This window comes from Plasmodium berghei (assembly GCF_900002375.2).
Source record: "Plasmodium berghei strain NK65 ny genome assembly, organelle: plastid:apicoplast".
Classification (NCBI taxonomy): Eukaryota; Apicomplexa; class Aconoidasida; order Haemosporida; family Plasmodiidae; genus Plasmodium; species Plasmodium berghei.
The window spans coordinates 1-25399 of record NC_030892.1 but is presented as its reverse complement, the minus strand read 5'-3'; the positions used below and the strand labels follow the sequence as shown (position 1 = coordinate 25399).

Here is a 25399-nt window from a genome sequence, read left to right as displayed (position 1 = left end):
GGCAAATTTATCTCGTAACTTAGGGAGAAGAGATACTTATTTAGTTGAAAACAAAAAATTTAAGCGACTGTTTAACAAAAACACAAATCTTTGCTAAATCGAAAGATGATGTATAAAGATTGACATCTGCCCAGTGCTATTATGTAAAAATAATATTTATAATTTAAAATTATAATATATATATAAGCTATAGTAAACGGCGGCTGTATCTATAACGGTCCAAAGGTAGCGAAATTCCTTGTCGGGTAAGTTCCGACCTGCATGAAAGATGTAACGACTTAAATGCTGTCTTAAAAAAAATCTTAATGAAATAAAATTATCTGTGAAGATGCAGATTTCTTATATTAGGACAGAAAGACCCTATGAAGCTTTACTATTAATAGATATTGAAAATATATATATATAACATAGAATAAATGGGAAGTAGTAATATTATTTTTTTGGAAATAATGTAATTGTTAATGAAATACCATTTTATATATATATAAATTCTTATAAAATTTTTATAACAAAATTTTTAACAATATTTATAAGATAGTTTGACTGGGGCGGTCTCCTCCTATATAAAAACGGAGGTGTACAATGTTATATTTATTATATAAAGATAAATATATAATTAACTGTAAAATTTACAAATTAAACAGAGATTAATGTCGGTCTTAATGATCCGATAATTATTTAATAATAAAATTATCGCTTAACGGATAAAAGTTACTCTAGGGATAACAGGCTAATCTTTTCCGAGAGTCCATATTGACGAAAAGGTTTGGCACCTCGATGTCGGCTTATCGCATCCTAAGGCAGTAGTATGTTTTAAGGGTAAGTCTGTTCGCCTATTAAAGCGATACGTGAGCTGGGTTCAGAACGTCGTGAGACAGTTCGGTCCATATCTAATATAAGTGTTAGAATATTGAAATTATTTTTTCTAGTACGAGAGGATCGAAAAAATTATACCAATGATATATCAATTATTATATTTTGTAATGTTGAGTAGTTAAGTATAAAATTTTAATTGTTGAAGTAATATAAATAAGAAAATTTAATTAAAAATAATATTCTAATCATATAAATGAATAAAACAATAATTAGAAAAATTATTTTATAGAATTAATATGTATTTATAGTAATATATTTAGTATATAATTCCTAATAAGTTGAATATTTAATTATAAATATTATATTTGTTAAAGTGGCTTAATTGGTAAAGCAACTGATTTGTAATCAGTAGATTGTGAGTTCAAATCTCATCGTTAACTTGAATATTTTATAATATAAAATTATTATGATAAAATTTTTAACTCCTAAAATAAAAATTTTAAAAAAATTAAATCTTCCTTTTTTATTATATTTATCTAGTAAATATAATTATAAATTAAAAATTAATAAATATGTCTATAAATCTTATTTTGATTTAAAATTAAAATTTGTAAGATATATTTGTTATAATTATTGTATAACATTTAAACAATATTTACATTATTTAAAAAAAATAAAGAGTTATAATGAGAATAATTTATATTTTAAATTATTAAATTTATTAGAATCTAGATTAGATGTTTTTTTAGTTAATATAGGGGTTTTTAAAACTATATTACAATCTAGATATTATATAAAGTATAAATATGTATATTTAAATAATGTTTATTGTAATTATTATAATATTAAATTAAAAGGTAATGATATAATTTTTTTTAATAAAAAAATTAAATATATAATTTTACAAAATTTAATTTATAGATATAATATATATATTTATATATCAAATTTATATAAATATAATTTTATTAAATCTTCTAGTTTTAATGATAATTTTATTATATGTATATATAATTTTAAAATAAAAATATTAAATGATTTATATTTAAATAATATTTTATATATTTATAATAATATTTATAATATATAATAAGTTTTAATAATGATAAATATAATCTAAAGGTTAAGATAAAGAATTGTGGTTTCTTTTATATGAGTTCAATTCTCATTATTTATCTTATAATATATAATAATGATATAACTTAATTAGGTAAAGTGGATAATTGCAAATTATTTTATTTCAGTTCAAATCTGAATATCATTTATATAATATATAATAGAGATATGGTGAAATTTGGTATACACAATGGACTTTAAATAATATAAATATAATTTATATTCGTTGTTTATGAGTTAATTTTATAAATAAATTAATAATTTAAATATATATAAAGAAAAAATAATTTTTATTCTGTAATATATTAGTTATATATTCAAACGACTTTATTATTTATATACATGTTTATAAAAAGTCTAAATTTAATTAGAAAATCCATTAACAATAATTGTTGTAAGGGTTCGAGTCCCTTTATCTCTAATAAAGTAAACATTTATAGCTAAGAGGTCGAAAGCAATGGACTCATAATTCATTTTCAAATATTGAACATCAGTAGTTCGAATCTACTTAAATGTATAATAAAGTTAATGCCTGAGGGGTTAAAAGGGATGGACTGTAAATCCATTGGTTTTATATCTACATCAGTTCAAATCTGATTTAACTTATTATTATATAGAGAAATGGCTGAGTGGTTTATAGCTATAAATTGCTAATTTATTGTATATATTTATATATACCAAGGGTTCAAATCCCTTTTTCTCTATATATATTTATTTGAATTTGTAGTTTAATTAGGTTAAAATATTATTTTGTCATAATAAAGAATACGAGTTCAATTCTCGTCAGATTCGTTATATTAAGAATTACTAGCTTAATTGGTAGAGTACTCGACTTTTAATCGAATGGTTCTGAGTTCAAGTCTCAGGTAATTTAAGTTTTTACTTTTATCGTTTAAAGGTAAGACATCTTTTTTTCAAGAAGAAAATAGGAATTCGATTTTCCTTAAAAGTATAAAATTTTAAATATTCAGAATATAGTGTAATGGTAACATATCTATTTTGGGAATAGAAGAATATAGGTTCAAATCCTATTTTTCTGAAATATATTTATTATAACATATTAATTATGGATAATATTATTATATTAAATATAAATAATAATATATTTAATAATAATATAATATTTAAATATAAATATAATTTTTTTATAAAATTATATTTAAATAATTATATTAAAATATATAAATTATTAGTTTATATTATAAAATATTATTATTTAAATAATATTTATAAATATAAAAATACAAAAAATAGAAGTTTTATAAATTTTAGTAAAAAAAAAATAAGAGTTCAAAAAGGTACTGGTAAAGCTAGACTAAAGACTTTATCCTCAACTGTATGTAAACAAGGTGCTTGTACATTTGGTCCTTTTTATAGAAGTAAAATTATTAAATATAATAAATTTATATATAAGTTAATTTTTTTATATTTATTAATTAATAAGCGTAGTAATATTTTAATAATTAAATATGAGTATATTTTAGGTTTATTATATATTTATAAAAATGTTAAATTAAATATAAATGAGTTAATTTATAAAATATTATATTTAAATGGGATATTATTAAATAAAAATTATAGAATATTTAATTTATATGAAGTTAATAATAAATATATTTTATTAAATTTAATTTTATATAATTATATTGTATTAATTGTATAATATGAAAGAAATTATATTAAATTTTTGTCTAAATAATATATTTTATAAAATTAATTTTATTAATAGTAAATTTTTTATTATTTATACGGATAAATATTTAACAAAATTGGATATAAAATATATAATTAAAAATATTTTTACATTTAATATTAATAAAAATATAAAAATTAATAATATAAATAAAAATAATAAGAATACTTTAAAAATATATTTTATAAGATTCAAATGATATTAAAATTAAAAAAATATAATAGTTATAAATATTTAAAAAATTTTGGTAAAAATAATAAGGGATATATTACTGTTTATAATAAAGGAGGTGGTAAATTAAAATATCAATATAAATTAGTGGATTTTTGGTATGATAATTATAATATTAATATAAATTATAAAGTATTTTTATTTAAAAAAATAAAAAATTATTTTAAAAATAGTTATATAGGATGTATTTTATATTTATCATATAAATTTAATTATTTACAAAAATATATAATTTTAAATCATAATTATATATTAAATTCTATTTATTATATAACAAATATAAATAATATAAAATTAGGTAGTTATATACAGTTAAAATATTGTAAATTAGGTACATATATTTATAATATATCTTATAATAATAAAGGTAGTATTTTTGCTAGATCTGCAGGTACATATGCTCAAATTTTAATTTTTTATAAAAATTTAGTATATATAAAACTACCTTCTAAAAAATTAAAATATATTAATTATAATAATTTTTGTTATATCGGTATAAATAGTAATATTTTATATAATAAATTTAAAATAAAAAACGCTGGTTATAATGTGTTTTATAATAAAAAACCTAAAGTTAGAGGTAAAGCAAAAAATGTATGTGATCACCCTCATGGAGGTGGTAAAGGTAAAACAGGTATAGGACGTAAATATCCTTGTTCTAAAAAAGGGTTAAATTCTAAAGGATATAAAACAAAAAAATTTTAAATTATTAAGTATGATAAAATTATATTGGTTAAAAGTTTCATTAAATAATAAATATATATTTATTAATTTACATAATAAATATAATAATAAAAATATTGTATTAAATATATATAATAAAAATTTATATATTTATAAAAAATTATTAAATTTATATATAAAAATATATAATGGATATAAATTTATACCTATTTATATAAATAAACATAAATTATATAAAAAAGTAGGTAATTTTATATATACCAAATATATAAAATATAATATAAAAGAATTAGCATTAAATTAAAATATATAATGGGACAAAAAGTTCACCCTTTAATTTTTAGAAGTTTAATTTTTAAAAATTATATTAATAATTTTTATATTAATATAAGTAAAAATAAATATTATTTAATAAATATATTAATAATATATTTATTATATTATAATTTTTATAATATATGTTATTTAAGAAATAATTATGTTGATATAAATATAAATTTATATATTAATAAATTTATAATTATATTATTGTTTTATAATAATTTAAAATATAGTATTATTAATTTAAAATATATATTTATATTGTTAAATTATTTTAATTATTATTATTATAAAATATATAATTATTTATGTATTTTAAAAATAAAATATACTGATAATATTAATATTATAATATTTTATATAAAACAATATTATTTAAAATATAAATCATTAAGATTAGTATTTGATTATTTATATAATAATTTATTAAAAAAATATAATTATAGTATTAAAGGATTAAAAATAAAATTTTCTGGTTGTTTTAAAAATAGTTTAAAAACTAAAGTAGAAATATATACATATGGTAATATATCTTTAAGTACTTTAACTAATAAAATTAAATATATTAATGATATTATAAATACTAAATATGGTATTTTAAGTATAAAAGTATGGATTAATATGTAATTTAATTTATTTTTAAATATGATTAATAATAATATAAAAAAAACACAGAGAGGTAAAATAAAAGGTAATTTTAATTTAAAATTTTTGAAATTATATTGGGGTATAATATCTTTGACTTCTGGGTTTATAACTAATAAACAGTTTGAGACTTCTAAATTTATAATAAATAAATATATAAAGAAAGTAGGTATCTATAATATATATATACAATGTATAAAATCTGTTACTAAAAAATCTTTAAAAACTAGAATGGGTGCTGGTAAGGGTCCTATTGAGTTATATGTTTGTAAAATAAAAAAAGGAAAGTTATTATTTGAAATTAGTGAAGTTTCTGAGGATATTATTTATAAAATTACAAAAATATTATCATATAAATTAAATTTTAAATTACAATATATAAGAAAAATAATTAAATAATGTTATGATAGTTAAAATAGGATATGTAATAAAAAGAATATGTGATAATATAAAAATAGTATGTATTTCTTATTATAAATATTCTTATATATATAAAAAATTATTATTATGTAATAAATATATAAAAGTTTATGATAAAAGAAATGAAATTGTAATAAATGATTATGTATTAATTAAATATTATAAAAAGAGTAAATTTTGTAATAATAAGATAATAAAAATTTTATGATATATTTAAATTGTATATTAGATGTTTTAGATAATAGTGGTATATTAAAGTTTAAATATATAAATTCTTTAAATAAATCTAAAAATATAAAATATGGAGATATTCTTATCGGTATAGTATATAAATTATATAATAATAATTTATATAAAAAATCTGATAAATGTAAAGGGGTTTTAGTTCAATATAAACATTTTATTAATTTAAAATTATATTATTCAATTAAATTTAATAAAAATGCAGTTATAATTTTAAATAATGATTTAAATTCTGTAGGTACAAAAAGTAATTCAATTATATTAAAATATATAAAAGATAAATCTAATATAAATATAAAAAAATTAAAAATTAAATATATTTGATGATATTAAGATTATTAAATAAGATAAAATATAATTTTAAATTAAATAAAAATTTTATATTATATAAATTTAATAAAATTATTTATTATTTAATTATATTATTATATAATTATAATTATATATTAAAGTTTTATATTATTGTTATAAATAATAGATATTATATTTTTATAATTTTAAATAAATATAAAAAAATTATGTATTTAAAAATATATATTAGATATAATCAATTATTTTATATAAATTATAATAAATTAATATCTTTTATAAAATTAAATAAATATTTTAAAGGTTTATTAGTAATATATTCATGTAAGTATAAATTTATTACACATATATTATCATTAAAATATAAAATTGGTGGTATTTTAATATGTTATATTTTTTAATTAAATAAAATTTATATATAAAAATGTTAAATTATAAAAAGTATATTTTTTTTTATAATAATAATATTAATAAAAATAATATTTATTATTATTTAGTTTTAGATAAAAAATTTTTTAATTATATATATATATTATATAATAAAAAAAATAAAAATATTATTAATTATAGATATATATTAAATAATATTTATATATTATTTTTTAATAATAATTTATTTTATTTATTAAATAAAATATATAAATATAGTTTTTATAATATTTATTCTGTTAATAATAATTTTAAATTAATTTTAACTGTTATAGGTATAAATTATAAATTTTATTATTTAAAAAAATATAATATTTTAATTTTTAAATTAAAATATAATCATAAAATTATAATTAAATTACCTAATATAGTATTATGTAATATTTATATTAATAGGAATATAATTGAATTGTATAGTTATAATTTGTTTATATTAAATTCTATAGGTAAATTAATAAATTCTTTTCAATTTATAAATAAATATAAGGAATTAGGTATTAAGTTAAGTAATTAATTGAATATATGAATAATAATATTTTTTGTAATAAAAAATTATATAATAATATAAATATTTATATTTTATATTATATTTTAGTTATATTTAAGAGTATTTTTATTATTTTAAATTTTAAAAAAATTAAATATAATAAAAAAAATTATTATTTATATAATAAAATTTATATTTTATTTATTATATATATAAAATTATATTATATTTTAAATAATATATATAATTACAATCAAGATTATAATATATATAATATGAATTATATATATTTTTATATTTATAAGTATAATAGTTTAAATAATAAAATTAATATAATTAATAATAATAGTATAAATATTATAGAAAAAATAATAGATATAAAAAAAATTTCTTATACAATAAAGAAAGGTAGAATTAAAAGATATAAAGTTATATTATTAATAGGTAATAAACAAGGTTGGGTAGGTATAGGAATTGGAAAACATATAAATTTAAATAAGGCTATTTTATGTTCTAAAATTAATAGTTTAAATAATATATATTATTTTAAGTATTCAATGTTAAATATGTATAAATTAAAGTATATTTATATAAATTATAATAAGATTTTTTTAAAATTACAATTTAAAATTTGTAATTATTTAAATATACGTTTTTTATTATTTAAGTATTTATTTGAATGTTTAGGGTATTTAAATTGTAAGATTATTATGTATCATAATATTATAAATAATAAATATAATTTATTAAATAAAATTTTATTAATATTATTTAATTTGGTATGACAATTTATTTAAATAAGAATTTATATTTAATATATATGTTAAAATATATAAAAGGGTCAAGTTTATATACCATTAATTTATTATTAAATATTAGTAATATAAGTATTTTTAATATAAAAAATAATATATTTAAAATAAAATTTAGTTTATATAGATTGAATTTATATATTCATAAAATTTTTAAGATTAAAATAAATAATATTATTAATAATAAAATTAAAAAGTTAAATATAAAATAATATAGATAATGAAAAAACGTTCTTCTATAAAAAAAATATGTAATAATTGTCAATTAATAAGACGTTTTAAAAAATTACATATTATTTGTAAAAATAAAAAACATAAACAAACTCAATGAATACAAATTATATTATTTTTTTATATTTTAAATTAACTTTAAAAAATACATTAGTAACTATTTCTAAATATAAACAATTAAATTTTAAATATATATATATTAAAAATATAAAGAGTATATCTTGTGGTTGTTTGAAAAATTTTAAAAATAGGTTAAAAAGTACTATAGTAGCAAATAATATATTAACTATAAATATTATAAAATATTTAATTAATAAAAATTTATATAATATAAATGTTATTTTTAATGGTATTAATTCTTATAGAATTCATATATTAAAATTATTATTAAATATTAAATATAAAAATAAAAAATTAAATATAAATAAATTATTTGATATAACTTCTATACCTTATAATGGATGTAAAATTTCTAAAAGAAAATATTAATTATAATGTTAACAATTACTAAGCTATTATATACAAAAAAAATAAAATCATTAAAAAAAATTAATAAGTCTAATAATTATTTATTAAATAAATGTCCACAAAAAAAAGGTATTGTATTAAAAATATTAATAAAAACTCCTAAAAAACCGAATTCTGCTTTAAGAAAAGTTGCTAAAATAAAATTATCTAATAATAAAGAATTATTAGCATATATACCGGGTGAAGGAAAATCCATTCAAGAACATAATTTTGTTTTAATTAAAGGAGGTAGAGTTAAAGATTTACCTGGTATTAGATATAAAGTTATAAGAGGAGCATTAGATGCAATAGGAGTTAAAAATAGAAAAACTTCAAGATCTAAATATGGAACTAAAAAAATTTAAAAATTTATATATATAATATGAGAGTTTTATTTCAATATTTTATTAAAATATTTTTAAAAAAAGGTAAATTAAATAAAAGTATAAAATTATTAATATATATATTATATTTATTAAAAAAAATAACTAATAAATTAGGTATAGTTATTTTTAATAAAGCTATAAAAAATTTGTTATTACCATTTTCATTTTATAAAATAAAAATTAATACAATTAAATATAATATTCCTATTATAATTTCATTTAATAAATCTATTTTTAATGTATATAAATTATTTATTAAAATAATACAAAATAAAAATACTTTATTATATAAAATTATTTGTAAATATTTAATTTTAAGTTATAATAAAGAAGGAGATTTATATAAAATGAAATTAAATTTAATAAAACAATTTATATCAAATAGAACTTATATATATTTATTAAATAAAAAGACGATAAAAAATTGATTATATTATTATTTATATAATTATTATAAATATATATTTTTAAAAAATATGAATAATAAATTATTTATAAGAAATAAACAACATATAAATTTAGGTACTATAGGTCATGTTGATCATGGTAAAACTACTTTAACAACAGCTATATCTTATTTATTAAATTTACAAGGATTATCAAAAAAATATAGTTATTCTGATATTGATTCATCTCCAGAAGAAAAAATAAGAGGTATAACTATAAATACAACACATATTGAATATGAAACTTTAACAAAACATTGTGCACATATAGACTGTCCAGGACATTCAGATTATATTAAAAATATGATTATTGGTGCTACACAAATGGATATAGCAATTTTAGTTATTTCTATTATAGACGGAATTATGCCTCAGACATATGAACATTTATTATTAATAAAACAAATAGGTATTAAAAATTTAATTATTTTTTTAAATAAAGAAGATTTATGTAATGATGAAGAATTAATAGATTTTATAAAGTTAGAAATTAATGAATTATTAACAAAATATAATTTTGATTTAAATAATATACATATATTAACTGGATCTGCATTAAATGTAATAGATATTATACAAAAAAATAAAAATTATGAAATAATTAAATCAAATATTTGGATACAAAAATTAAATAATTTAATAAATATAATTGATAGTATACAAATACCTATAAGAAATATAAATGATTATTTTTTTATGTCTATTGAAGATGTATTTTCAATTACTGGTAGAGGTACAGTAGTTACTGGAAAAATTGAACAAGGATGTATAAATATAAATAATGAAGTTGAACTTTTAAAATTTGAAAAATCTTCTATTTTAACAACAGTTATTGGATTAGAAATGTTTAAAAAACAATTAATACAAGCTCAATCTGGAGATAATGTGGGGGTATTATTAAGAAATGTTAATAAAAAAGATATTAAAAGAGGTATGATTTTAGCTACTCCTAATAAATTAAAAGTATATAAATTATTCACAGCTGAAGTATATATATTAACTAAAGAAGAAGGGGGTCGTCATAAACCTTTTAATATAGGATATAAACCTCAATTTTTCATATATACTGTAGATGTTACAGGTGAAATAAAAGATATTTATTTAAATAATATTAGTCAAAAAGTTGCAATTCCAGGTGATAAATTAACATTAACTATTGAATTAAAACATTATATTGTATTAACTTTAAATATGAAATTTTCAATAAGAGAAGGTGGTAAAACTATTGGGGCAGGTATTATAACAAATATTATAAATTAACAATGTTAGTAATTAATAAAAATTTAAATAAAATATTTAATAAAAAAATAATTAAAATAGTTAAATATTTTAATATATTTTTTTATAATTTATTTATTTGGATATATATAATTATATTAATATATATATTAGTAAATAAAAAATATTTAAAAATTATATATAATATATATAAATATTTAATTAATTTTTTATTTATAATTTTATTATTAAATAAATGTCAAAAATCAGATTTGAACTGATAACACATGGAACTTCAATCCATTGCTCTACCATTGAGCTATAATGACTTAATAATATTATTATTATAATAGAATATAACCAAAAGGTTAAGGTAATGAATTTTGATTTCATTAATATAGGTTCGAATCCTATTATTCTAAATATATAAATGAGTATAATTTAACGATAAAATACAATTTTACCAAAATTGTTATAAGAGTTTGAGTCTCTTTATTCATATATAATATAAATTATGTCTTTAATTTAATATTAAAATATAAATTTCCAAAATTTATAATAAAGGTTAAAATCCTTTAAGACATGTATATATAATAAAAATATAACTATTAATGATTCTTCTTTTATATAAATATAAAATTTCAATAAAAAATAAGGGTAGTAATAAAGTTAATTTAATGTCTATTTTAAATTATAAATTTAAATCTTATAATATTAATTTAAATTTATTAAATAAAAAAATAAATGAATATATTAATAAATATAAATTAAATGTATTTATTATTTATATTTATTCAAATAAAACATTTAAAATTACATATAATTATACTTTATTTAATTTATATAAAAAATATAATAAATTAAATAATATATATTTAATAATTTATAAATTATTATTATATAAAAAATTTCAATTATTATTTTATAATATAAATCAATTATTTTATATTATTACAAATAATTTAATTAAATCATTTAATATAACACTATGATCTTAAATAATTTATATTGTACACATGAATTAATTATAATATTTTTAAAAGCTGAATATATTGCATTAAAATATAATAATTATTTTATAATGCCTATTCATTTATTATTAGGATTATTATTAACTAATAATTTATGTACACAATTTTTAAATATAAATAAAAAATTAATAACTAATAAATTAATATCATTATTATTATCTAAATATACATATTATAATAATAAAAATATTATAAATACTATTTTTTCTACTAAAGTTATTAATATTTTAATTAAATTAAATAATATTAATTTTAAAGTAAATTCTTTTAATTTATTAATATTATTATTAAATGAAAAAAATAATGAAATTAAATATTTATTTAAATATTTAAATTTAAAAAATTTAAATTTTAATTATTATATTCCCAATACAATTTTTCCTATAAATATACAATTAAAATTAAAAGAAATTTCTACAAATATTTTAAATTTAAATTTTATTTATAATTATAATAATATAAATATATATAAAATTCAATATAGAAAATTATTACAAATTTTAAATTTAACTATAAAAAAACATATTTATATAGAAGGTGAAGAGGAAAATATACTTTCTTTTTTAAATATTTTAATTAATAATATTATTAATAAAACAGTACCTGTATATTTATATAATACAGAAATTTGGGTATTAAAAGATTTATTTAATTATGATATATATACAATTATAGATAAAATAATAAATATTTCTAATTATTTCATAAATAAGAAATATAAATTAATTTTAATTATAAAAAATATTGAATTATTTAATAATGATGATAATAAATTATATTATTTATATTTATTATTAAATAAAATTTGTAATTCAAATATTCATATAATAATACCATTAAATAAAGAAAAATATAATTTATATTTTAAATCTTATAATTTATATATAAATTATTTTTTTAATAATATCAAATTAAAAGATTTATCAATTCTTCAATTATTTTTAATATTAAAAAATAATATTCAAAATTATATAAATTATTATAAAATAAATATATCTAATAAAATATTATATGAATTAATTAATTTAAGTAAAAAACATATTTTAAATGTAAATTCACCTATAATCCCATTAATTTTATTAGAAAATTCTTGTTCTAAAAAATATTTATTTAATTCAAATACTAAAATTTTAAATTATAACTTTACAAATATTTTAATAAAACAAAAATCTTCATTAACAATAAATGATGTAAAAAATTCAATATCTGAATATTTAAATATTTCAAAAATTAATTTATTTAAAAATAATAAAATTAATAAATATAATTTAATCAAATTAGAACAATATTTATATAATAATATTCATGGTCAAAATCATATTTTTAATAATATTATACCATCTATAAAACAAAATTTAATAGGATTAAAAACTAAAAATAAACCTATAGGAAGTTGGATTTTATGTGGACCTAGTGGTACTGGTAAAACAGAATTAGCAAAGATATTAGCTAAACAATTATTTGGTTCTGAAAATGAATTAATTAGATTTGATATGAGTGAATATATGGAAAAACATTCTATTTCTAGATTAATTGGTTCACCTCCAGGTTATATAGGTTATTCAGAAGGAGGCCAATTAACAGAACAAGTATATAATAAGCCTAATTGTGTTATTTTATTTGATGAAATAGAAAAAGCACATCCTGATATTTATAATATAATGTTACAAATTTTAGATGAAGGTAGATTGACAGATACTACTGGTAAATTAATTGATTTTACAAACACAATAATTTTATTAACAAGTAATTTAGGATGTCCTACAAATTATGATAAATATTTAAATAATAAAAATTATTTAAATGAATTAGATTTAAAAGATATAAAAAATAATATTAAAAGTAAAATAACTAATTATTTTAAACCTGAATTACTAAATAGATTAACAAATATATTAATATTTAATCCTCTAAATATAGAAGCATTAAATTTAATTTTTAACAAATTTATTACAGAATTAAAAACAAAATTATATTTAAATAAATTAAATATTATTATATCTATTAATAATAATTTAAAATATTTTATAATTAAATTAACTTATAATCCTTTATATGGAGCACGTCCATTAAAAAGATTATTAGAATTAATTTTTGATAAATCTATAAGTGATTTATTATTAATTTATAATAAAGAATATTTTAATAAAAATAAATATATTTTATATTATTTTTTAAATCAATATTATAAATTAAAATATAATATTTATTCATTATAATTATAACAAAAAATAACAAATATAATTTAAATAGGTAAAATATTAATTTTCCAAATTAAAGATATGGATTCAAATTCCATTATTTGTATTTTTTATAAACATAAATATAAATAATTTAAATGACTAATATATTTTTATATTCTAAATCAAATAAAACTAAATATAAAACATATAAAATTTATTTATATTTTAAAAAATATAATAAATATAATTTAATTAAATTAGGTATTTATAATTCAAAATTGAATATTATTTCTTGTATTTATTATCTATTATTAAAATATTTAAAATATGGATTTAAATTAAATAAAAACATAATTAAAATTTTATTATATAAATTTAAAATTTAAGTAATAAGGGAAATGACAGAGAGGTTTATTGTATTTGATTTGAGATCAAAAAAATAGAAATATTTCATGGGTTCGAATCCCATTTTCTCTTTTTAAAATTATATATATAATTAAAATGATATTTAATATACATTATAAATTAAAAAAAAATTTATTATTTAAACAATTTAAAAATAATATACAAATAAAAAAATATATATATTTAAAAAAACAAATTAATATTATATTAAAAAGTAAAAATTCAAATAATTTTATATATAATATTATAAAATATAAATATAAAAATTTAAAAATATTATATATAATAATTAATAAATATAATTTAATTTTAATTAAATTTATTAATTTTTGGTATATTTTAAATAATTATTATATTAAATATGATAAATTTTATTTAATTAAAACTATTTTTACATATTTTTAATTTTACTATGAATAATAGATGTATATATTATTTTATATATTAATTTTAGAGATTTATAATTATTATAATTACCTAAAATTTTTATATTTATATAACTTGAATCTAAACTTAAATTAATAAAACTTATTAATATTAATTTCAATTTTAAAATTTCTTTTAATATTAAACCATTATAATTTAATAAACAAATATGTTTAGGTAATACAATCATATTTTTTATACCATTTATATTTTTATATAATTTATTATAAATATTGTTTAAATTATATAAACATTTTTTTGATAATATATTAATAATATATTTATTTTTAAATAATTTTTCTAACCATAAATATATAATAATTTTTTTTTTAAACATATACCAATTTGTTAATAATCCAGGTATCCATTTAATAATATAAAAATTATTAGTTAAATTACATATATTAATAATTAAATTTGTAATTAAATTATTATTAATAATAAATAAAATTTTATTATTTATCAAAGATATATTATAAATATATAAATATAACTTATATAAATATAAAATAATTACTGTAAAATTTAAAATACAATAATTATGTTTTATTTTATATATATATTTATAATTATTAATATAAATATTTTTATAATTATTTCCTATATAAATTTTAGATTTTAATAAATCTTTAAATGTAATAAACATTATATATTTTTAATTAAATTGTTAAATATCTATACCATCCATTCCCTACAGGAAGTAAATCAGTCATTATAATTTTTGATTTTATATCTAATAACCAATCAATTTTATTAGTTAAAATATTTAAACTTAAAATTTTAAAAGTATTTTGAAAACTTATATTTGTTAAAAATCCTGAATTAGCTAAAATAGACTTTGTTACTCCTAAAATAATAGGTTCATATTTATAAATTTTATATTTATTTAAATTTAAAGAATAATTTATTATATTTATTAAATATAATGGTATTATATCATTATATTTAAATAAATTAAAATTATTTGATATAATTTTAATACATGAAAGCATTTTTTTTATAATAAGTTCAAAATAAATAGAAGGTAAATATATATTTTGATAACTATATTGCTTTACTATTGATTCTAATAAAATATTATATATATAAATATAAGAACTTTTAATTGATTGATATACATTTATATTAGATAATAAATATTTAAAATAATATTTTAAATTATTATTAATTAAATAAAAATCAGTATTTAATGAATATCCACTATATAAAATAGAACTAATATCTTCAAATATATATGAATAAAAATTTAATTTATATTTAAAATAATTTATTTTATTAACATTACATACATTATATATATATATAATATTATTTAAATAATTATAATATTTTATATAATAAATTACATATATATTATTTGAAATAAAAGATATATTATTTTTTACATTTTTATTTTCAAATATTATATTTATAGATTCTAAACCTGTAGTTATATCATTTAAATATAAATTATTTATGTTATTATAAATATAATTATAAAATATTTTATTATAAAAATTATTAGTTAATAATAAATAAATATTTTTTTTATAATCATATAATTTATTAAATTGATTATTATATACATTATAATTTAATTTATATATAATAGAATTATGAATAAAATTATTATTTATATAATATAAATTTTTAATAAGATATAAATAATTTTTTATAGTATATTTATATAAATATTTTATATAATTATTATATACTATAAATAAATTAAAACAATTATTTCTTAATAAATATTTATTCCAATTATAATAAATTACTTCATAAATATTAGTATAATAACTATATCTTTCATATTTATTATTATATTTTAAACTATTATTACTAATAAAATGTTTATTATTATATATTATTTTTTTTATTCCTATTTTAATCATTATATATTTATTAATATTTAAGGAATATATTTTATTTAAATAATCTAATTTAAAATTATTTTTTTTTGTTGAAATTAAATATAACATATATTTTTTTTAATAATTAAGTTTAAATATAATATTATTTGAATTTAATAACTTTATATTATTATTTATTATATTAAAATTATTAATATAATAATAAAAATTATAATAATTTATAAAATTTTTTATAAAATATAAAATATTATATTTTTTATTTATATTATTATAATAAATAATACCTTTATTATTTATATTATATAATTTTATATAATTAAAATAAATATAATATGTATATAAATTATAAATAATCCATTTATTATATGAATTTTTAATTAATAATTGTAATATATTATAATTATAATATTTTATATAATTATTTATATATTTTATCACTATATTATTATAATTACATTTAAAATTTTTAGAAATTGAATTATATATAAAATTATATTTAATATGATAATTAGGTAGAATATAATTTAAATAAAACTTATTAAATTTATTTTTAAATAATAATTTATTTAATAAAAATACTAAATTAAATTTTATATTTAAATATGTTTTAAAATTAAAAATAAATTTAAATATTTTATTAATTTTAAATTTATATGAATATAATTTATATATATAATATTTTTTTAAAACAGATTGATTATATTTATATTTTAAAATTGAATTAGCATGAAAAGTTCTTAAAACCATTTGTGTACTAGGTTCACTTATAGCCTCACTAGATATAACCCCAATATGTTGACCTAAATTATATTTATATAATTGTTTATAATTTAAACAATTATTACAAATATTATTAAATATATTACATAAATATACTGATTTTATATATAAATTTATATAATTTACATAATATAAATTTAATAATTTATTAAATATATACTTAGTTAAATAAATATTTTTAAAACTAATATAAATACCTTTATCTAAATTAATAATATTATTTTGTAATATTTTAAATTTTAATAAATTTAATGGATAAAATATGTTTCCATATATATCCATATTACATTTATATCTAAACATAAAAGGGGATTTACAATTTATTTCTTTAATTATAAAATTATTTGTAATATTTACTAATCTTTTTGTTAAATATCCAGAATCTGCTGTTTTCAAAGCTGTATCAATAATACCTTTTTTTGAACCAAAACAAGATAAAATATATTCATATAAATTCAATTCATTAATATAATTATTAATAATAGGCTTTTCATAAATAATACCTTTAATATTTGAAACATACCCTTTATAACCTACTAATTGTTGTAATTGTGAATATTTTATTTTAATTTTATTATTAAAAAATAAGAATAAATTAGAATAAATAGGATTTATTCTTAAATATATATTATAATTTAATATAGTTTGAATATTATTAAATATTTTTAAATAATAATAATTATTTAAAAATATATTTATATAATTATATGTTATTTCATGATATTTATTATTATATATATTATTTATTTTATTCTTATATAAAATTAATAAATATATAAAATTAGAAAAATCATTTATATTTAATGAATAGTTATAAATAAAACTATACTCAAATCCTAAATATAATAATTCTTGTAATAATTTTGAACTTATATTATATTTAAAAATTGATAATAATTTTTTTTCCAAAATTTTTAAATTATATTGATTAAAAAAATAAAAATACATATTTTTATCTAATTATTATTAATTAATATATATACATATATAAATTTAAAATTATTCTACTAACTGAAGTTAATATATAAAAAATTTTATTATTATTTATATATTTTATCCAAACTAAATTAAAAAAATTTAAATTATTATTAATATATAATTCATATATTTTATCCATAGAATTGAAATAATAAATATTAAATAATTTATTGTAATTTAAATTTAATAATGTACTTATACCTAATTTATAATATTGTAAATTTTTAAATAAATTTTTATCATTTGAAGGGGAAATAACATTTTTATCAAAATTTAAATTTAAATTAGCTTCAAATTTTGATGTTTTAATCAAAGGTAAAAATATAGACATTTGATCCCCATCAAAATCAGCATTAAAACTAGAACATCCTAAAGGATAAAATTTTAAAGAATAACCTTCAGTTAATATAGGTATAAATGATTGTAAATTCATTCTATGTAATGTAGGTGCTCTATTAATAATAACGAATTGATTTTGTAATAATTTATTTAAAAATTTTTTTATAATAAATAAATTTTTATTAATTAATAAACTTTTAAATATAATATTAAACTTATTATTATTTTTAAATATTTTTATTAAAAAAGGTTTAAATATATTTATACTAATATAATATGGTAACCCTATATTATTATATCTAAGATTAGGACTTACTGTAATAACAGACCTACCTGAGAAATCTACTCTTTTTCCTAATAAATTATATTTAATAACACTATATTTTCCTTGAAAGATTTTACTAAAATTAAAAAAAGTATTATTATTTTTTAAAATTAATTTATTAATTAATAAATAATCAATTAATTGTTGTAATAAACGTTTTTCAATTATTTCAAAAATAAAACAAATATTATTACGTAAATATAACCAATATTTTAATTTATTATTTTTTAATATAATTAATCTATAATTTTCATTAATTGTAGATATAATGTACATATTATTATTTATGTAATAATAAGGTCTTAATCCTGCTGGTAAAATTGGTAATAAATCTAAAAATATCCAATTAGGTTTTATATTATTAATTATAAATAAATTTAATAAGTTAATTTTTTTATATAAATCTTTTTTAAAATGTTTATTATTTATTAATAATAATTCTTTATTATTTAATAATTCAACTAATAAATTTAGATTTTTTAATTTTTTATATAAAATATTATGTGAAAATAAATATGAAATTATATTTATAGACGATGTATTAATTTTAATAGATTTAAAATTTAATTTATTATAATAAAAATATTGTTTATATTTTATATTATTAAAAAAATATTTATAATAAATTAAATATTTTAAATAACTTATATTTTTATTTAATAATAAAGATGCAACTTTTAAAGGACCTGTTAAATACCATAAATGTAAAATAGGTATATTTAAAAATATAAATCCTAACTTATATTTTCTATTTATATTAATTTTTAATTTATTTTTACAAAACTTACAATATAAAAAAAATGAATAATTATTTATATCATATAATTTTTTATTACAATTACAATTCCATATATACATATAATCAAATATCTTTTCACAAAATAATCCATTTAATATAGGCAGTCCTGTGTTAAAATTTATAGTATTAGGAATTAAAACTTCTCCTATAATTACTTTATTTTTATAAATTATTGAAGACCATTTAATAATTTGTTTTGGATTTAAAATATTTAATTTTAATCCAATAAAATTAGTATTATTATAAAGTATCATTATTAATATATTATATTTATAGGTAATTTTTCTATTAAATTAGAATTTTGATCATTATACATACAAAATGTTTCAATATTTATAGCTAAACTTTGTAATTCTTTTATAATTAATTTAAAAGTTTCTGATATAAATGTATTTTTTATTTTATTATTATTAAATAAGTAATTTTTAAATAATTTTCTACTTTTAATATCGTCTGATTTATATGTAAAAAATTCTTTAAATAAAAAAGAAGCCCCAAACGCTTCTAGCGCCCATACTTCCATTTCACCAAATCTTTGACCTCCTTGTTTTGTATTTCCTTTTATAGGTTGTTGAGTTAATTCAGAATATAATCCTATGAATCTATATCTTAATTTATCTTTTACCATATGTACTAATTTATAATAATAAATATTATTTAAACAAATACTATTCTGTATTAAATGGCCCGTAAACGGATTTTTTAAAAAATATTTATTATAATTATATGATATTTTATTGAATTCAAAATTATTATTATAATTATATTTATAATAATTAAAATTATTAATATAATTATTATAATAATTAGTATTTAAATTATTAGATATTATATATCTATTATTTAAATATAAACTATTTAATCCATATATACCCTCTAATATTTGACCTATATTTATTCTAGAAGGTATACCAATAGCACTTACAAATAAATCAGGTTGTATTTTGTTATTTAAATAAGGCATATCATTAATATCATTAATATAAGAAATAACACCTTTATGACCATGTCTATTACACATTTTATCACCTAATTGTAAATATTTTTGTGTTCCTATATAAATTCTAATTTTTAAATATACACTATTATTTTTAACTTTATTATATAAATAATTAGATAAAACTTCAATTTTAATAATTCTACCTACATCATTAATTGTAGAAATAACAGGTTTATTTTTAAATATTCTTAATTTACTACCAAATAAAAAATTAATAATATTTACTAAACTCTTATTATTAAATATAAAAGGCATAAATATTAATTTAGATACTAAAATCGTATTTGGTAATAAAAACGTACCTTCTTTTATTATCCCATATTTATCTAAATATTTTTTATGTATATTGTATAATTTAGGTAAATTTATACTACATATTTCTGGTATATTATTAATAATATTTAAAGATATTTCATAAATATTTAAATGTAAAGAAGTATATAAATTATTATATAAAATTTTTTTATTAATAATAATAGCATCTTCATATTCATATCCTAAATAAGAACCATACCCTACTAATAAATTATTACCTAAACTATATTCACTATATAATAAATTAGAATTTACCGCTAATATTTTTCCTATATTTATTCTTTCACCTACCCACACTACAGGTTTATATGTTAATAATATATTTTGATTTAATTTTTTAAAATTATTTAAATAATATATTATTTGTCTATTAAATATATCTCTTATAATTATTTTAATATAAGATACATAAATAACAATACCCTCTTGATAAGCTACTATTGAATAATTTAAATACTTATTTATAATAAAATTATAATTTGTAATAATACTACTTAAAGTAGGATATAAAATAGGAACAATTTGAGTATGCATTTTTATACTCATTAAATTTCTAATGGAATCATTATAATGTATAAAAGGTATTAAATTTTCTATAAAAGATAATAAATATGTAAAAGGAATATAAATAATATTTCTTATAATATTATTTATTTTAAATGTATTTTTATTTATAGTTAATATTATACTTTTATTGAAATTTATATTTTTTTTCAAATAAATTTTATTAAAATAAATATTATAAAAATTTTTATTAAAAATATCTAATATTAATTTAAAATTATATTTATTATAAAATAAATATTTATAATGTGTTATAAATTTATATTTTATATTTAAATTAGTATTAATTGTTAAATAATTTACTAACCCACAAGTTAAACCTTCATTAGTATTTATTAAACTTATATATCCTAATATATTTCTAGGTAACTCTCTTAAATTATTATTTAAAATTAATTTAGAATTTAATCCTGTAGTTATCATATTTATTTTAAACTTTTGATTAATCTCTGATAAATAATTTGTTTGATCTGAATATTGAATTAAAGGGTTTATATTTATATTTTCTAAAATAATATTTATATATTTTTTATTATTTAATAAAGTTTTAATATTTAAATTTTTTGTAAAATTTAATAATTTATCCTTTAAAATATTTATATATATATTACATTTTAAAGATAAATGTTCAATTATTGAATAAAATTTTTTATTATAAATATTATCCAACATATAATTTATATAATACATAAAATTAAATTTTATATTTAATATTATTTTAAAAATATCATTTAAAAATAAAATATTATTATTTATTTTTAAAATAAATAATTTTAATAAAATAATATTATATATATTATATGTTTCATATATTAAAAATTTTAAATAATTATATATTATTATTTTTTTAAATATATAATTACAAGATTTTACAAATATATTTAAATTTTTATTTAAATATAATAATAAAACTATAAAATTAAATTTATAATTATTAAAATAACAATATATATCTGTATTATTAAATTCTAAAATTAATTTTAAATTAATGTTTATATATATATATAAATAAATTATATTAATATTATTTTTTTTAAATTTTATTATAAAAATTTTATTATTTTTCTTAAATAATTGAATACATGTTTTATATAAACCATTTAATATTATAGTATTATTACATATTAAAGGTAAAATAAAAATTAATATATTTAATTTTATATTTTTTTTTAAAAAAATAAATTTAAAATTTAAATGCAAAATTATTTTAAATAAATTATTTATAGTTTGAATAGTATCAATAGAATTTATATTAATATTTGTTAATAAAGTTATTAATTTAAAATAAATTATATTAAAATCACTTTTAAATGAATTATTTATTATTAATATATAATATTTTAAATTATATAAAATTTCTAAAATTAATAATAAATATAAATTAGATATAACATAATTATTTTTTATACTATTTGGATATAATAAATATATCATAATGAAATTTTATTTAAATTAAATTTTCCAAGTTTAAATATATTTATTAAATTTTTAGAATTTAAATAAAAATATAAAAATATTATATTATAATTATCATATTTAATAATTATAATATTATTATTTCTAACATATTTATTTAATAATATACCTTTAAAACTAAATATTTGTAATTTATTTTGAATATATTCATAAAAATATAATCTTACAATATTAGAATAATTTAAAATAAAATTATTATTTCTATTTTTTATAATATTTTTATTTAATACTTTACATTTATTATAATAATATTTAATTACGTTTATTTTCATGACTTTATATAATATTTAAATATCTAAATTTTTTTATAATTAAAATATATTTTTTATATAAAATATATTTTAATTTAATTCTATTTTTATTATATTTTAAAATTTTTTTATATCTATTTAAATAATAATTTAAATTTTTCATATACTTTTTATTCATATTTATTTTAATACATCCTTTACTTTTAAAGAAAATAATACTGGTATTTCTAAATTTAATTCAAAAGGAAGTTTATTATAAATACTAGAACAAAATCCCATTATTATTAATGAAATAGACTCAGTAATACTTAATCCACGTTGCATTAATAAAAATAAATACAAAATTTCAATTTTTGATATAAATGCTTCTTGTCTAATAATACTAGTATTATTATAATTTTTTATATAAGGTAAAGTTACAGTCAAAGAACTATCACCAAATATTAATGAACTACATTCTGTATAATTATAAGATCTATAAGAACTAGGTTTTATATATACTAATCCTCTAAAAATATTTAATGATCTATTTAAAGATATACTTTTTGAAATTATATAACTTTTAGTATAAGATCCTATATGATAAATTTTACTACCAGTATCTGCAATTTGTATATTAGATAAAAATGATATTGAATAAAAATTACTAATTGAATAATTTCCCTTTAAAATAGTAGAAGGATATTTCCAGGTTATTATAGATCCTAATTCTATTTGAATCCAATCTAATTTTGCAAAATAAAAACAAATACCACGCTTTGTAGTAAAATTATATAATCCACCATTCCCTAAATAATCTCCTCTATACCAATTTTGTAATGTATAATATTTTACATAACCATAATTTTTAACAATAACTTCCACTATAGCTATATGTAATTGAGATTCTTTATACATTAAAGCTGTACATCCTTCTAAATATCCAACATATGCAAATTCACTTGCTATTAATAAAGTACGTTCAAATTGTGCAAAATCATAAGAATTAGTCTTAAAATAAGTTGATAAATTAAAACTACATTTTATATACTTAGACACATAACAAAAAGATCCTTCACTAAAAATAATTGAATTAATATTTGCAAAAAAATTATCTTTATAAGAAACTACAGTTCCTAAATATTTTTTTACTAATAAAGGATATTTTAAAATAACGTCAAATAAAGACAAAAATATAATACCTAATTTTTTTAAAAAATATTGTGTTGTATGTAAAACAGATATACTATCAAAAATAACATCAATAGAATTATTTTTTATTAAAATAGTATCTAAAAAATTTATATTTAAATTAGTTTTTAAATATACTAACAAATTACTATCTTTTAAAATAGAAGAATAATAAATAATATTATCATAATTAATATTAGGACATTCGAAAAACGACCAATCTGGTAATTTAAACATATTTAAAAATTTTAAAGAATATATTTTAAATTTGTAAATAAAAAAATATAAATAAATATTATTAGATAAATTTTTTATCAAATTTTTATTTAATCCATTTCTTATTAAATATAAATTTATTTTATTATTATATTGATATTTATAATTTAAATTATAAATATTTAAAAATTTTTTTAATTTTAATTTATTTATCATAATAATTTTATATTATAAAATATTCAAGTTAACGATGAGATTTGAACTCACAATCTACTGATTACAAATCAGTTGCTTTAC

The 25399-nt window shown here is 13.1% G+C and overlaps 22 protein-coding genes, 18 non-coding genes and 1 pseudogene across 40 annotated transcripts, besides 1 other annotated feature; 34 read left to right on the top strand and 7 right to left on the bottom strand.

The window, feature by feature from the left end:
* On the top strand, positions 1-288 carry PBNK65NY_000485600. Its single transcript has one exon. It is a non-coding gene; the product is annotated as an rRNA (ribosomal RNA).
* Positions 289-315: 27 nt separating this feature from the next.
* Positions 316-1158, top strand: PBNK65NY_000485500. Its single transcript has one exon. It is a non-coding gene; the product is annotated as an rRNA (ribosomal RNA).
* A 25-nt stretch (positions 1159-1183) lies between these two features.
* PBNK65NY_000485400 lies at positions 1184-1256 on the top strand. Its single transcript has one exon. It is a non-coding gene; the product is annotated as a tRNA-Thr (tRNA).
* Positions 1257-1282: 26 nt separating this feature from the next.
* rps4 (apicoplast ribosomal protein S4) lies at positions 1283-1906 on the top strand. Its single transcript has one exon. It carries the CDS (start codon positions 1283-1285, stop codon positions 1904-1906), a length of 624 nt encoding a protein of 207 aa, YP_009273043.1.
* A 14-nt stretch (positions 1907-1920) lies between these two features.
* PBNK65NY_000485200 lies at positions 1921-1994 on the top strand. Its single transcript has one exon. It is a non-coding gene; the product is annotated as a tRNA-His (tRNA).
* A 13-nt stretch (positions 1995-2007) lies between these two features.
* PBNK65NY_000485100 lies at positions 2008-2080 on the top strand. The gene has a single exon. It is a non-coding gene; the product is annotated as a tRNA-Cys (tRNA).
* Positions 2081-2362: 282 nt separating this feature from the next.
* PBNK65NY_000485000 lies at positions 2363-2449 on the top strand. Its single transcript has one exon. It is a non-coding gene; the product is annotated as a tRNA-Met (tRNA).
* Positions 2450-2454: 5 nt separating this feature from the next.
* On the top strand, positions 2455-2538 carry PBNK65NY_000484900. Its single transcript has one exon. It is a non-coding gene; the product is annotated as a tRNA-Tyr (tRNA).
* Positions 2539-2546: 8 nt separating this feature from the next.
* PBNK65NY_000484800 lies at positions 2547-2637 on the top strand. Its single transcript has one exon. It is a non-coding gene; the product is annotated as a tRNA-Ser (tRNA).
* Positions 2638-2648: 11 nt separating this feature from the next.
* On the top strand, positions 2649-2725 carry PBNK65NY_000484700. The gene has a single exon. It is a non-coding gene; the product is annotated as a tRNA-Asp (tRNA).
* An 8-nt stretch (positions 2726-2733) lies between these two features.
* On the top strand, positions 2734-2806 carry PBNK65NY_000484600. The gene has a single exon. It is a non-coding gene; the product is annotated as a tRNA-Lys (tRNA).
* Positions 2807-2812: 6 nt separating this feature from the next.
* On the top strand, positions 2813-2885 carry PBNK65NY_000484500. The gene has a single exon. It is a non-coding gene; the product is annotated as a tRNA-Glu (tRNA).
* Positions 2886-2899: 14 nt separating this feature from the next.
* PBNK65NY_000484400 lies at positions 2900-2973 on the top strand. The gene has a single exon. It is a non-coding gene; the product is annotated as a tRNA-Pro (tRNA).
* A 25-nt stretch (positions 2974-2998) lies between these two features.
* On the top strand, positions 2999-3595 carry rpl4 (apicoplast ribosomal protein L4). Its single transcript has one exon. It carries the CDS (start codon positions 2999-3001, stop codon positions 3593-3595), a length of 597 nt encoding a protein of 198 aa, YP_009273042.1.
* Positions 3596-3820: 225 nt separating this feature from the next.
* Positions 3821-4561, top strand: rpl2 (apicoplast ribosomal protein L2). The gene has a single exon. It carries the CDS (start codon positions 3821-3823, stop codon positions 4559-4561), a length of 741 nt encoding a protein of 246 aa, YP_009273041.1.
* Positions 4562-4571: 10 nt separating this feature from the next.
* Positions 4572-4844, top strand: rps19 (apicoplast ribosomal protein S19). The gene has a single exon. The coding sequence runs from the start codon at positions 4572-4574 to the stop codon at positions 4842-4844; it is 273 nt and encodes a 90-aa protein (YP_009273040.1).
* Positions 4845-4852: 8 nt separating this feature from the next.
* Positions 4853-5488, top strand: rps3 (ribosomal protein S3, putative). Its single transcript has one exon. The coding sequence runs from the start codon at positions 4853-4855 to the stop codon at positions 5486-5488; it is 636 nt and encodes a 211-aa protein (YP_009273039.1).
* An 18-nt stretch (positions 5489-5506) lies between these two features.
* On the top strand, positions 5507-5905 carry rpl16 (apicoplast ribosomal protein L16). Its single transcript has one exon. The coding sequence runs from the start codon at positions 5507-5509 to the stop codon at positions 5903-5905; it is 399 nt and encodes a 132-aa protein (YP_009273038.1).
* Positions 5906-5909: 4 nt separating this feature from the next.
* Positions 5910-6134, top strand: rps7 (apicoplast ribosomal protein S17). Its single transcript has one exon. It carries the CDS (start codon positions 5910-5912, stop codon positions 6132-6134), a length of 225 nt encoding a protein of 74 aa, YP_009273037.1.
* A 358-nt stretch (positions 6135-6492) lies between these two features.
* Positions 6493-6879, top strand: rps8 (apicoplast ribosomal protein S8). The gene has a single exon. The coding sequence runs from the start codon at positions 6493-6495 to the stop codon at positions 6877-6879; it is 387 nt and encodes a 128-aa protein (YP_009273036.1).
* Positions 6880-6902: 23 nt separating this feature from the next.
* Positions 6903-7421, top strand: rpl6 (apicoplast ribosomal protein L6). Its single transcript has one exon. It carries the CDS (start codon positions 6903-6905, stop codon positions 7419-7421), a length of 519 nt encoding a protein of 172 aa, YP_009273035.1.
* Positions 7422-7429: 8 nt separating this feature from the next.
* Positions 7430-8179, top strand: rps5 (apicoplast ribosomal protein S5). Its single transcript has one exon. The coding sequence runs from the start codon at positions 7430-7432 to the stop codon at positions 8177-8179; it is 750 nt and encodes a 249-aa protein (YP_009273034.1).
* Positions 8180-8533: 354 nt separating this feature from the next.
* rps11 (apicoplast ribosomal protein S11) lies at positions 8534-8926 on the top strand. The gene has a single exon. The coding sequence runs from the start codon at positions 8534-8536 to the stop codon at positions 8924-8926; it is 393 nt and encodes a 130-aa protein (YP_009273033.1).
* Positions 8927-8931: 5 nt separating this feature from the next.
* Positions 8932-9309, top strand: rps12 (apicoplast ribosomal protein S12). The gene has a single exon. It carries the CDS (start codon positions 8932-8934, stop codon positions 9307-9309), a length of 378 nt encoding a protein of 125 aa, YP_009273032.1.
* A 17-nt stretch (positions 9310-9326) lies between these two features.
* On the top strand, positions 9327-9758 carry rps7 (apicoplast ribosomal protein S7). Its single transcript has one exon. It carries the CDS (start codon positions 9327-9329, stop codon positions 9756-9758), a length of 432 nt encoding a protein of 143 aa, YP_009273031.1.
* A 48-nt stretch (positions 9759-9806) lies between these two features.
* Positions 9807-11036, top strand: tufA (elongation factor Tu, putative). Its single transcript has one exon. It carries the CDS (start codon positions 9807-9809, stop codon positions 11034-11036), a length of 1230 nt encoding a protein of 409 aa, YP_009273030.1.
* A 2-nt stretch (positions 11037-11038) lies between these two features.
* On the top strand, positions 11039-11275 carry PBNK65NY_000483000 (hypothetical protein). The gene has a single exon. The coding sequence runs from the start codon at positions 11039-11041 to the stop codon at positions 11273-11275; it is 237 nt and encodes a 78-aa protein (YP_009273029.1).
* PBNK65NY_000482900 lies at positions 11252-11323 on the bottom strand. The gene has a single exon. It is a non-coding gene; the product is annotated as a tRNA-Phe (tRNA).
* Positions 11324-11344: 21 nt separating this feature from the next.
* PBNK65NY_000482800 lies at positions 11345-11416 on the top strand. The gene has a single exon. It is a non-coding gene; the product is annotated as a tRNA-Gln (tRNA).
* An 8-nt stretch (positions 11417-11424) lies between these two features.
* PBNK65NY_000482700 lies at positions 11425-11495 on the top strand. The gene has a single exon. It is a non-coding gene; the product is annotated as a tRNA-Gly (tRNA).
* Positions 11496-11507: 12 nt separating this feature from the next.
* PBNK65NY_000482600 lies at positions 11508-11580 on the top strand. The gene has a single exon. It is a non-coding gene; the product is annotated as a tRNA-Trp (tRNA).
* A 402-nt stretch (positions 11581-11982) lies between these two features.
* Positions 11983-14244, top strand: ClpM (chaperone protein ClpM, putative). Its single transcript has one exon. The coding sequence runs from the start codon at positions 11983-11985 to the stop codon at positions 14242-14244; it is 2262 nt and encodes a 753-aa protein (YP_009273028.1).
* A 15-nt stretch (positions 14245-14259) lies between these two features.
* PBNK65NY_000482400 lies at positions 14260-14332 on the top strand. Its single transcript has one exon. It is a non-coding gene; the product is annotated as a tRNA-Gly (tRNA).
* A 31-nt stretch (positions 14333-14363) lies between these two features.
* ORF79 (probable protein, unknown function) lies at positions 14364-14594 on the top strand. The gene has a single exon. It carries the CDS (start codon positions 14364-14366, stop codon positions 14592-14594), a length of 231 nt encoding a protein of 76 aa, YP_009273027.1.
* Positions 14595-14599: 5 nt separating this feature from the next.
* Positions 14600-14686, top strand: PBNK65NY_000482200. The gene has a single exon. It is a non-coding gene; the product is annotated as a tRNA-Ser (tRNA).
* A 318-nt stretch (positions 14687-15004) lies between these two features.
* Positions 15005-15685, bottom strand: rps2 (apicoplast ribosomal protein S2). The gene has a single exon. It carries the CDS (start codon positions 15683-15685, stop codon positions 15005-15007), a length of 681 nt encoding a protein of 226 aa, YP_009273026.1.
* A 13-nt stretch (positions 15686-15698) lies between these two features.
* On the bottom strand, positions 15699-18617 carry PBNK65NY_000482000 (annotated as a pseudogene).
* Positions 15699-18617: a sequence feature (RNA polymerase D).
* A 22-nt stretch (positions 18618-18639) lies between these two features.
* rpoC (RNA polymerase beta subunit, putative) lies at positions 18640-20364 on the bottom strand. The gene has a single exon. It carries the CDS (start codon positions 20362-20364, stop codon positions 18640-18642), a length of 1725 nt encoding a protein of 574 aa, YP_009273025.1.
* Positions 20365-20366: 2 nt separating this feature from the next.
* Positions 20367-23423, bottom strand: rpoB (RNA polymerase B). The gene has a single exon. It carries the CDS (start codon positions 23421-23423, stop codon positions 20367-20369), a length of 3057 nt encoding a protein of 1018 aa, YP_009273024.1.
* Positions 23424-23741: 318 nt separating this feature from the next.
* ORF51 (hypothetical protein) lies at positions 23742-23894 on the bottom strand. The gene has a single exon. The coding sequence runs from the start codon at positions 23892-23894 to the stop codon at positions 23742-23744; it is 153 nt and encodes a 50-aa protein (YP_009273023.1).
* A 2-nt stretch (positions 23895-23896) lies between these two features.
* Positions 23897-25318, bottom strand: sufB. The gene has a single exon. The coding sequence runs from the start codon at positions 25316-25318 to the stop codon at positions 23897-23899; it is 1422 nt and encodes a 473-aa protein (YP_009273022.1).
* Positions 25319-25399: the final 81 nt, after the last annotated feature.